This window comes from Larus michahellis, chromosome 4, assembly GCF_964199755.1.
Source record: "Larus michahellis chromosome 4, bLarMic1.1, whole genome shotgun sequence".
Classification (NCBI taxonomy): Eukaryota; Metazoa; Chordata; class Aves; order Charadriiformes; family Laridae; genus Larus; species Larus michahellis.
In genome coordinates, this window is record NC_133899.1 from 1,845,304 (window position 1) to 1,857,560 (window position 12,257).

The 12,257-nt window shown below is 54.7% G+C and overlaps 1 protein-coding gene across 6 annotated transcripts in view; it reads right to left on the reverse strand.

Annotated features, from left to right (window-relative positions):
* ACSF3 (acyl-CoA synthetase family member 3) overlaps nucleotides 1-12,257 on the reverse strand; it is a 70,434-nt gene that overhangs the window by 24,772 nt on the left and 33,405 nt on the right. For all 6 annotated transcript variants that reach the window (XM_074582682.1, XM_074582679.1, XM_074582676.1 and 3 more), the window contains one exon: nucleotides 7,289-7,415. In XM_074582682.1, coding sequence (XP_074438783.1) covers nucleotides 7,289-7,415 — 127 coding nt within the window. The remainder of the gene's footprint in view (nucleotides 1-7,288; nucleotides 7,416-12,257) is intronic.

Below are 12,257 nucleotides of genomic sequence, written 5' to 3' on the forward strand. Positions count from 1 at the left end.
CCGTGGTCCTGTCCTCCGCGCGACTGCTCAGGGATCTCACTCGGATGATTCGATACTGACCTTACCCTACGGGGTTTTTAATTCCGCACTGGAGGAGACATGCTATTTACATAGCAGTAAGTAGTCACTTGAAAGAAAGCCTTGCCAATGAGCCAAGGGGCTCTGCCAAGTACCATGAGAAAGACGATTGTTCAGCCCATTTCTTTACCACATCCTGAGCTCAGTCCTGCGCTTCCCCTCTTAACCCACTTGCCGGCTTGCAATTCTCCTGCGAGATCTTCTGACGGGCTTGCAGAGCTCAGCTTGATGTCTCTACAACGTATCCCAGCTGGAGCTGCGGCCGGGACCCCTTGCATTGATCCCTGGGATGGACTGGATGGCTGGGATGAGTCATTCCTGGTGGTCAGAGCCTGAACGAGCCCCTCTCCCTCCAGGCTGCAAGGGCAGCTCTGCCGTGGCATGGCTTGAAAGGTAAAAGCAACCAGAGACTGAGGGGGAACAGCCTGGATTTTGGAGATGTGGGTGCCTGCTCTTCCCACCAGCTCTCAGCTGGGGTGCAATTGCTCCACGCCTCTGAAAACTGGACCCCGTGTAGCAGAGGTTCTCGAACAAGTAAGAGGTTGGCATCCAAGAGGTTTGATACAACCAGAGCAGAGCTTTAGTAGAGAGTAAACAAATTCTGTGCCAAAAGCTGCTCTCATTTACAGCTACAAAAACCCCAAGTCACTCTCTGAGCTGCTGAAAACACCAGTCCCGCGTGCAGTCAGGGAAACACACGGGTTTCATTTCGCGGCGTCCTGACGACTCTCCGACTTCCAGCCATCCGGCAAAGCTGGCAATATTGTCTCCTCAAGGAGAAGGAAGCAGAAAAAGTGAATTCTCTCTCCACAGTGTTGGAGTGCGTGTGCATAAGTAACGTTTTGAGATTATAAAGGAATCTTTACACACGGCTGATACACTAGACACCATGCCATCTTTGTGTTTTTACTTCCAGAAACACCTCCTAAACGAGGGCTGAGGGCACGGCCGGTCTGGCTTCACCGGAGAGGCTGCCCGGTAGGTGCCCACAGCCTCTGTTCCTGTCCCATAGAGATCCGGTGGGATTGCCTTCCTAAAGCATCACGTGGAGCTGTGTTTGGGGCACCCTTGGCATTTTTTGGGGTGTCCTTTCATTTGTGGGAACACAGGCCGAAGCTCTCAGCCGCCAGCAAAGGAAGCGGGTGAGCGCTGCCATCCCGCCCGACTCACGAGCTCAAGCTACGACAGGTTCAAAGAGCAGCTCCGTCGGGCCGGCCTCGGAGGGAGCCACCGCTTCCTCCGGTGGGTTTACCAAACCGGTAAATCACATCGTCTGCAAGACATTATAATTAAGGAATCGTTTCTTTAAAAACAGAATTTGCATTAACTGGATTTGTGACTGGGAAAGACACTGCAAACAAACAGAAAACCTGCAGATTAGGATGCTAATGAGATGCATTTCTATTTATAATCTGCCTTGATCAGGCTAAAGCATTTTCTGTTTCAGGTGTCAGTGCTGTACCCGCGAATGTAAGCAATTCCCCTGGCAGGGAAACACCTGCTTGTCTCTGGGGATAGGCAAGTGCCAGGGAAGAAGCCTATGCCAGAGGGATGGGGTGCACGTTCCTTGCTGCTTCTCCTGCCCCTTCTCCTTGGGGGCCAGCCCGAGAGGAGGAATGGGTTGTGTCTGGCCAAGGATGACCTGGCGAGGTGTTTCCTACAAATACCAGATTTCTCTGCGCTGGAGGACTGCAGGCAGCTTTGCCTTTTCCATAAGAAGTGGTGGGATGGAAATCAAAGAGCTGGGGCCGGGAATGGCAAGGATCTGCAGCTGGTGCCAGCAAGAACCACCCAGCTACGGACTGGAAAGCTCAGTCTGAAGAGGACAGACGGACACCAGGAGGTCCCTGCAACCAGTCTGAGAGAGTCACCGGGCTTCGTCCCTTGACTGGGGATTCACGGCTGCAGCAAAAGCAGGTCCTGGAGCGAGCTGGGAACTGCAGTGCTGAGCAGGACGCTCCCAGATACTCGGTGCCCGAGTTCGTAGATCACAGCGGAAAGGCCGAGAGAATGGTGCGTTCAGCAAGCACACACAGATGCACAGCATGCTGCCGCCTGCCCGGGCTCGGCAGCGTCTGAAAGCCTGCCAGGACTGATGGGTGCTTCTCATTTCTCCCGATGATGTCTTATTCCAGATTAACTTCTTTTTTCTTTCTTTTTTTTTTTTTTTTTTTTTTTTCTTGGAGCTCCCTCTTTCACTGCAGAACATCCAGAAGGAATAGAGACAGCATGTCCACCCCAGCCTCCTTTTCCTCTAAAGCCTTCAACAACTCCACACGGGAAGTCTTTTGGGCCACAGGAATTATTGTTAATGGGAGCCTGGGGGTTTCGTGACCTGCGTAAAAGGATCTAGCAAAAAATCAGCAATAAACCAGGACTTAGCAATGTGAAAAAAAGCTACAAGGCTGTTTTTTTTAAATGTAGCTTAAGGAAAGAAACCTAAAAGATATGAGTCATCATTTTGAAATGCGCATCAAACAAGTTAAATAACTCTTACTTTCTTAACAACATATTAATCAAAGTGCATTGATTCTTGAATCGGGTTCTACTACCAACAAGTTTTCTATCTTCTCCATCCTGATGCATGCATTAAGAGAGTTTTATTCTGACAGATACAATATAGCAATCAATAAAATCTTATTATATGGAGCTGAGATACATGGATTTGTTGGAGGATTTATGCACTACTTTCAAACCCGGTGCTATTTCATGTCTCAGCCTTAACCTGTAATTGAAAATAAATCTCCCTGAATACACCAGATTCTAATTTTCTGGATGTATGGGCAAATGTGAATGGAAGCCGGCCCTCCCTCGGGGAGAAGTCCGCTTTCTGATCGTATCACTCCCCCTGCGCGCACCACTGTATTGCCAGATTCCTCTGGAGAGAGCACCCAGCCCGGCCCTGCCCGGGCAGGAAAACACGGGGGCAAACGGGCAGCGCCTGGGCACCGCGCTGCGCGACTCCATCACGCTCCCCAACCCTCCGTCCCGTCCTCAGGCCTCCAAAGCCGCTCGCTGCCTGACGATCGCTGCCTCCTGGGCAGAGATAACACAATCTGACAGCGCCAGAGGCTGAGCGACGCGAGCATCGCACGGCTGGGACGGGTGAGTAAGGACCAGGGAGCGGGATGACCAGAGAAGCTGGTGTTTGTCTGCTGCTTCCCTCCAGCTCCCAGGGTTTGCTCGGCGATTGCTCATAGAATCACAGAACATTTTGGGCTGGAAGGGACCTTTAAAGCTCATCTAGTCCAAGCCCCCTGCCATGAGCAGGCACTTCTTCAACTAGATCCGGCTGCTCAGAGCCCCGTCCAGCCTGGTCTTGAATGTTTCCAGGGATGGGGCATCTCCCGCCTCTCTGGGCAACCTGGGCCAGGGTTTCACCACCCTCATTGTAAAAAATTTCTTCCTTCTTTATTCCTTTCTTCCATCCTTCCTGCTCAGCGGCACGTGAACGTGCTCGGAGATTGCCCCTCACCTCGCGGGGCACAGGGCAGCTGAGAAGGTATCGCAGGGGCAGGAGACAGACGGCCGTAGGCATTTCTCCTTTGGGTTTGTCTCGGCCTCCGAGGGCTCGGTGCCGCTCGGATGTATGACAGCAGGTGGATACCCAGCAGTCTCCCTGGAAATGGCTGGAGGGGACTTTGATCTAAGCAGCTCTGTCAACAGTGTTAATACAATAAAAATAATCAAATTCACTGAGATGGAAATGAGGGAGATGGAGAGATAGGCAGACAACGGTGCAAATCAGAGGGAATAAAGAGGACAGGAGAAACATTAAACCACCTGCGCAACGCCACAAGTTCAGATGCGTTTCAAAAGAGCCGCGATCTTGAATTCATCAAAAAGTAACTGCGGCATCATGCCTTTTTATCTGTTTTTTTTTTTTTTTTTCCCCCAGAACACAGAGATACACGTACTCGTTCCCTCTCTAAGTGGAGGCGCAGACCGGGCACGTTCGCAGAGGGATGCCCTGGCTTCCCGCATGGTGCGCACACGGTGTTTGCCTCTCGTCCTGGGGGGAGGAAACACAGGTTTGCAGTTGCTGCACTAAATGCCTGGTCTTTCCAAGATTTCCCTAGAAACCAAGCAGGGCAGGGACACCTCCCACCAGCCCAGGTTGCTCCAAGCCCCGTCCAACCTGGCCTTGAACCCCTCCAGGGATGGGGCAGCCACAGCTTCTCTGGGCAACCTGGGCCAGGGGCTCGCCGCCCTCAGAGTGACAAATTTCTTCCTGATATCTAATCTAAATCCACCCTCTTCAAGACTGAAGCCATCACCCCTCGTCCTATCACTCCGTGCCCTTGTAAAACGTCCCTCCCCATCTTTCCTGTAGGCCCCCTTCAGACACTGGAAGGCTGCTATAAGGTCTCCCCGGAGCCTTCTCTTCTCCGTCTGCTTCAGGTGTCCTGTAGGTCCCTTGGTCCGGCAGCGAGAGGAACGCTAGCTAGTACAGAGTCAGAAATGCCATCGCCTGGGTTTCGGGAGCACCGTACACCGACCTAGGCGACCTGCAAATGGCAGATACAGCAGATTCTATCCCGGCAGTGGCCAGGCTTTGCCTCTTTGGGATTCTGCCAGTGTGGTCTCCACTCCAAAGTTACCCGCCGCTGCTTAATGGGGGTAATTCACCCTCCGGATCCCAGTCGCTATGACGGAACACAACCTCCTCAAATCCCAGAAGTGTTTTTTGACCACCACGGGGACATTCGCCGCCTCCGAGTGATCTCCAAAGGCTGTCATCACGGCGGGGGCAGGCAGGGCGAGCACAGGGTGACGGGGTTCGCTCACGGCACCGCCGGCTAAATGAAACTTTGGAAAAAAATCGCCCCATCGACCCAATATCCACAAGAGAGGGAGCAAGCGGTCAGGAGAGGAACGAAAGGAAAGAAAGGCAAAGAGTTGGGGAACAGGATGGGGAAGGGAGTTAAAAGCCCACCGTCCTCCCTAGGCAGCTGCTGGGGACATGGGGGAGGCAGCCTGGCAGGGGGTCTGCCGCTGGAGGGGTCGTCCAGGCAGCCCCCGACCCAGCCCGGATCCCCCACGCCTGTCTCCGCTCCCCCCTCCCTTATTCCTAGCTCTGAGCTTTGCTCAGCTAGTGAAAGGGTTAAGTTTAATTTATACTGATTTCTATTTAATATCATTCTCTCCCCGTAGGAGCCGGCAGCTGTGAGCTGATTGTACTCTCTCATTATGCAGTCTGTATCACTAATGGCCTGTGACAAAGGCATGCCATCTTCCCGGCCTTACCCCCGAGAGCCAATTAAACACACATACTCCCTTCCTGTTTGCAGCGCATTACAATGAAATTAAACTGAATTTCAAAATCATTTTCTCCTAAAGACATCTCTTTGCAATAATTAATGCACGCTATTCCTTTGCATCTGAAATATTCATCAGGAGTGTCGACTAAAAAAAAAAAAAATTTTTTTAAAGCTGATTGCCCCGCACCCTGCACGTCGCCCGATGATGCTCCAGTCCCAGCCCGCGGTGCCCGCCCGGGATGGGGACCCGCGGTGACACTGCCGGCAGGGCAGCTCCACGTCTGCTTGGGGCTAACAACAACAATAAATCACAGCTTCTTCAAGAACCGTAAATAAATAAGATTACACAGAAGGCATCAGAAAGCCAGCCTGACTCCTGACTCGACGGCACCGCTGACACACAAGTAAAAGAGGGGCACGGGGAAGCCAGAGCTGCGCGTATGTCAAGGTTAGGCAGAAATGAGCCATCCCGCCCTTCTGCACCGGTCAGATTAACTGGTGGTCAGGCTCGGTGCTGGCAGACAAACACGCTGCCTGTATCTACCCCACTGCCCAAACGGCTCCCGGCCGGCGGCAGGAAGGTGGGCACCCGAGATACCAACCGGCAGCGGGGGCAGAGCCTGCCAACCCGTCCCGCGGCCGGTTTAGTATTTAATTTAAATTGCAGAACGGCGCCGGGGGACAGGGGGACAGGAACCTCCGCCTGGGGAGGTCTCTGACCATCCGCCACGCGCAGAGCAGGAGGTGTAATTTGAAGCCCAGAACTTCTTCATGGCCTGTCACATCCATTCCCTTTGGGAAAGGTCTTCAGCCTGGTACCCTCTTGAATTTGTTCTCCCACATGATGGGCAGGATTAGCCGTAAGAGTTCTCCTCCGAGAACTCACTGTCCCAGCCACGGCAGTTCAGGTAGGGACAGTCCCGATGGCATCCGCTGCTACCACAGGGAAACGGGATCTTCTCTCTGTTTGCAAATATCTGATAAAACCTACCAAGGCGCACACAGGACCCACGCACAATATGTATTATTATTATTATTAGGGTATTATCTTCTAGTGAAATGTGATTTGAAAGGAGGAAATACCAGAGGTGTCCCCATCCCTGGAAACACTTTGTGTTTCGGGAACATTTCTCTTAGTTGAAAGGGAAAGGCAAACCCTGAGAAAAACCCAGAAAAAGAAACATTTCCTTTGCATTTCCACAACGTATCATGGAAAAATAGAATGAGCCTTGGTTTCAAATTAAAAGGCCTCTTTATTTGCAAGACTCAGACTTTTCACTTTAAAAAAAAATGTTCTGGTAATTTCAAAACCCCTTCCCGAGCCGCTCCCGCACTGAAGACACCCGCTGTGATTTTTCCCCAGAAAGTTCAGCTTCCCATCAATTAATATTTTCTGGCTGACAACTGCCAGTTCCTTGAAAAGCTGCCACGCAGTGCTGGTGGCCAAGCCCGTGACCCCGGACCACCCCCGGTGGCCACGCTGCCCGTGCTCACGGCTTCGACCCTACACACCTTCAACACTCCGCCATCACCAGGAGCGCGAACCGCCCTGCGGACACCACACCGGCGGCGAGAAGGGAGGCAGGATGGATCCAGCACCTCGGAGCTTAGGCGAGGGTTTTCCACTGACACGGTCCCCGCGTAAATTAAGCTAAATCCCACCCGTCTGCAAAGTTTAAGTCCCCGGAAAACATCAAGCACCAGTACATTATGCTTACAAGCAAGCAACCCCAGCCATACCCCGTTACTTGGCTAAGTACGGCCAACACAAATGAAGTTCCTCCAGCACTTGGAAGCACGTCCAGCCCGTACCCCCAGCCAGGCTGTGACCCCCCATCTCCAACCCCCACCCCCAGCAGCCGCGGAACCTCGTGAGCCCAACCGGAGCTGCTGCCCCCCTCTCCCCTCGCTGCCCTCTGCCAGCCGCCGCGGGGAAGCCATCGCGGTACCTGTTTTGAACCAGCCGTCGGGCGTGAAGGCATCTGCCGTTTCTCTGGGTCTGTTCCAGTACTCGCGGAAGACGGAGGGTCCCTTCACGAGCAGTTCCCCTTCCTGGCCCTCGAGACCGGGTGTCACCTAGGACAAGCACACAGTGAATGCATCCTGGGGAGCAGCTGCATCGCCTCCGCCGCCTGTCCCCCAGCGGTGGGGGACAAGTGGGACCCATGTGTGTGCCTTGTGCCCTCCCAGCCTTTACCGACCTCCGACGCAGCCCGTCCACCCGCAGGACCTCTTTCCTCAGGTGGAAGGGCTCCCCTAAGTGCCTTCGATATTCAAAAGCACTGAAAATATACGTCCGTGTTATATGAAAACAAGAACTGCCATCCTGGAAGAGGAGGGAGAGGGAGAGGGAGAGGGAGAGGGAGAGGGAGAGGGAGAGGGAGAGGGAGAGGGAGAGGGAGAGGGAGAGCTCTCACATGCACGCAGCTGGACAAGAAATAATTTTTTGGAAAAGTCTGGTCGTTTCTGACCTCTGGATGGCCTGACGCAGACTGGCTTCACAACACCTCTCCTCACCCTGCTCCCACCACAGCACCCATCACCCTCTGCCAGGGTCAGGTTCTCTCCCAGGAAACCATTTGGAAACATCCCCCCCCCCCATCATCCAAGGCTGCCCCCGGAGCCTTGGCACAGTCTGGGGTGTGGGATGCTGGGGGGGCATCAGCAGAGACAGCGTGTCACGCTTTGCAATCTCCAGGCACCCCGACCAGGGCACCCACCCGCTCGAGGAGACCCTCTCCCGCCTCTCTTGGGCCAGACTGCCTTTCCCCGTGGTGGAGGCTCTCGGGGGATGGATGAAAACGGGTCACAGATGCTGCGTCCTGAAAGACCCACACATGCCTGACAACTCCGTGTCCCGTCCCCAGAGCGCTGCTGCCCTCCAGGCCCGTTTATCTTGCCGTGACAGCAGCCAGCTGAAAGGGCGAGCGGAGGGCTCAGCCTTGGAAACGGCAGCCGCCGGGGACACCGGCCACCAGCGGCACCGCTTGGCACTCGCAGCAACCTGTCGCTGGGCTGGCAGCGGCGGAGCCCTGCCCTCCCCCAGCACCACTGTCCCGCAGCAGCTGGGAGATCGGATCCCGGTCCGGTGTTGAAGGCAGCACCACCGCTCACCCCAGATGTACTAGACTTGTGGCGTCCTCAGGGACGAGGACCATCCTCCTGCCCGCCGCGGCCGGGCGATGCAGGCAGGAGGGCAGCTGCTGCGAGGCCAGGGGAGGCAGGGGACGATGCGCTCCCGTGACTCCGCCACGCTGCTGTCTGCTCTGTTGACAGAGAGAAAACTTTGCTTTCCAAAACTGTCAATCTAACACTCCTGGGCTGGGTTTTTTTTTTCCTGAGGAGGTGGCAGGAAACACCATCTGATTTGTTCTCGGGGACGCGCGGCTCCTTTCAGGCTCGCTGGAAGGCAACGGTTGTAGTGACAACTCGGTACCCTGCAAACATGCGCGGGCAGGTTTTCTATGGCAACAAAACAAATATCCTGCTGTTATGGAAACTGGAGAATGGCAGGAAGGTCACAGACTTGCCCGACACTGCACGGTATCTCATCTCCCCTGCACATGCACCGCTCTGTAATTATAAGGACGCGGGCAGGCTAAGAGATGAGGCACTAGAGAAGCGCGAACGTCGCACCGCGCGTGGCACTGCGTTAACCTACAGCCCTTTGCAGGGAAGACGCGCAAAGCCAGTGCTGGGACGGAATATCACGACGAGCTGCGCTTGTACACGTCGCTCCGTCCCTTGGCAGAGAACATCCCGGTAACAGGAACTCCCAGCCACTTTGTACCTGAGCTGCCGCAACACGCATGAGATGATAGATACATCTGGGACCCCGAAAGTCAGCAATGCCAGAAAGGCAGCCGCGAGGGAAAGCGGTAAGAGCAGAAGTGGAGAGGCGGGCAGAACCCCAGAGCAGGGCAGGCTCTGCGCAGCCTTCGATGGAAACGAAGCTTCTCTAAAGGAAACTGCTTAGAAACCTGCTTTTAAGGCACACTTCTTGTTTTAAGTCATTTCTTCCTGATGTCCTGTCTTGGAGGACGAGGTGACCTGGGGCACAGCCCAGGCACTTCTACAGAGCCACCTAAATGCCTCCATGTGTCACGGGCTGGGCTGAGCCCCGGAGCCCTGGCTGTGCATCACCTCCGCTGCCTGGAAGATGCCGCAGGAGAAAAAGATCCTTAATGCTGATGAGGGGAGTTTAGCCGAACGATAGCAAGGCGAGGACGGTGCTGGGTGAGTTCTCCCCTGGGGATCTGAAAGAAGGAGCCTGAGGACCAGACTACCCACAAGCAGGACAGCACAGAGGAACCCGGGATCCGGGAGAGCCAAGCACCGAACCTCCAAACCTGCAGCAGCAAAAGGGCAAGAGGCACAAAGCCTGAGCGGACAAGAGTGGCAGGGACGTGGCGGGTGATGCAGAGGGACCAGCAAGGCAGGGTTTCAGTGCTGTCACATGCAGCGGTGTAATTTTACGACACAGCTCCTTCTTCTCACTCCTTTTCCTGCTGTGGCGTCACAAAAAAAACAAGCAACGTCCTTGTGCACCTCAGTCCCCGCAGTGTTCCCAGTTCCAGTTCCACCCATTGGGCAGTGCAGCCCTTACAGCCCTGCCCGCGACACCTCTCCTCCCGGGGGGCAACTCCGGCCCGCTCACCTGCCATCCCATCCGCCCCATCTCAGTACACGTAACAGACTATTGAAATCACATTACAGGCTTTTTAATTACTAGCGTGAGCCTCCGAGGCCAATCCCTTCATCCATCGGGCTGCCTCCGACTCCCCCGAAAGGGCTGAGGAGGGGGTGGCGGGGGTACGGACGGCGAGGAGCTGTGCTCAGCTGCCTGAGCTTCGTCCACAGGTCCTGCCAGACTCCTGTCTTCTGCTCGGCAGCGCCGAACGCAACAAGGGGTGTAAATCTGGCTACTACGAACGTCTTCGATCCCAGCCCGCCCGGCTGAGCCCTGCCCTGCGCAGGCGCTGCCCGCTGCCAGCCGTGCCGGGTACTGCCCTACCTGCGCCACCCGCGCCGTGCCCCGGCGCAGCGCGGCAGAAGCTGCCCCGGGGGCCAATCCTGCGCGCTGTTTACCTGCGCGCTGCCATGTCTTGCTGCGAATCCAGCCTTGAACCAGCTCCAAATTTCTTGTCATATCAACGCAAATTTTGGCAGCGGCTCAACCCACGTCTTATCTCGAGCAGAGCTCCTTGGCAGCAGGCACCTCCCTGTTGTGTAATTTAATGATGTTATGGCTGGCTTGCAAACAGTAAAACAGAAAGGCCGTGACGTTATCTTAATAGGATTTTGCTTGCTGAACTCCGAATGTCACTGGCACTGCTCCCCAGCGCAGCAGAGGGGACACAAACCACCCCAGCGCCAGCAGCTTCTGCTGCTCGCAAAGAGCATAAATTAAAATTCAAGGTTCAAGGCATTTGTCTCCGACAATCCCTCGCATCTGATCCCCGCTAAAATCCCACATCCCCCCAGCTAGCTGGCTGCTAACCCACTTTGAAAGCGGGGTTTTTGTGGCAGCAGCGTGTTTGGTTCTTTCCTCCGTCACATCTCAGCGGCCCCCGTTGTTGATACGCTGGATCGACGCTGCAAGCAGCTGCTGAAAGCATCAGATCGCTAATTGCACAGATATCCTCCTCTCCTAGTGCCATATTTTGATGCACGTTTCAGCTGCTTTAATGCATTCGAGCAACTTTAACGCCCCGGCACAGCGTGCCCCCGAAGGTTGCTGTTTGATAGCTTTCTGCTGTAAAACCGATGCGGCGAGTTGAGCTGGGCCAGCCGGCACGCTAGATAAGATTACATTTTCCACGCATGAAAATAAAAGGTTGTAATAAATCCTTTGAAGGGCTAAATCTGGGTGATTATAAAATGCATATTTTCCCTGCTTCCATTTTACCTCTTTATTAGGAGGAAGCGAGGACGGTTTGTAAATAGCTGGGAATCCCCGCTTGGCACGCGGCCCTGGGATTTGTTCAAAGTGGCCATTTGTTTTCTTGCGGTCTCTGATACAGGCTGCCCCGCGCTCCTCCGGGAACTGCGGGAGAGGAGCTTGTAATGGACTTTAATGGAATTAGGGTCTTTTATGGAGGTAGGCTCAGAGCGGCATCTCTTTCGCTGGGAAGCAGAGGAGGCATAGCGGATTCCTAAGCGGAAACATGTGGAAGACACGGAGTGAAAGCTGGAAGGCGAGGCTTGTAAGGGGAGGTAATAACGCGTTATTGGGCTGATAGGATTGGGAGGAAGACAGACAAGCTTTTAGGGAAAAAAAAAAAAAAACAAAAAAAACCACACACACACCTTCTTCAGGTTGCAAACAGTAGGTTTCAGGGGGACACATTTAACTTCTACCAACCCCCTCCTTCCTCCTGACCCCCCAAAAAATAATAATCTGAAGCTCTTCCCTGGGTGAGTACCCAAGGCTGCGGATCAGAGCATTTCTCTCGGGAGGGACCTTAAAAGGGACCGTGCAACTCCCGTGCCCCAGAAGCGCGAGGCAGGACGTTTGCAGACGGTTTTCTGGGATGGGGCGAAGCGGAGCAGTGAGGGGGGCAGCGCAAGGGCCTGCAGATCTCCCGTCATTTTCCTTTTCCTCTTCCCTACTTCCAGTTCTGCCCCTGGGTCCCCACTCCCTGTCCCACCCTCCCACAGGCTGCTTTCCGACTCCTCCGCAGTCCTCCCTCCAGGAAGAACCAGCCAGCCCCACTCCTGCAAGCTCCCACCACCCCGGGCTCGGAGCAGCCCGGCTTCCTTCACCACGGCTGTTGCCAGAGCCGGAGAGAACAGCCCGGGGCGTCCACAGGCCGGGCACCACGGCTGACGCGACCAAGAGAAGCAAAAGCATTTACGTTCGTGGGGAGGAAGGAAATGTTTCTGCAGCCCTGCCTCCTCTGCCACGGCCCCACAGCG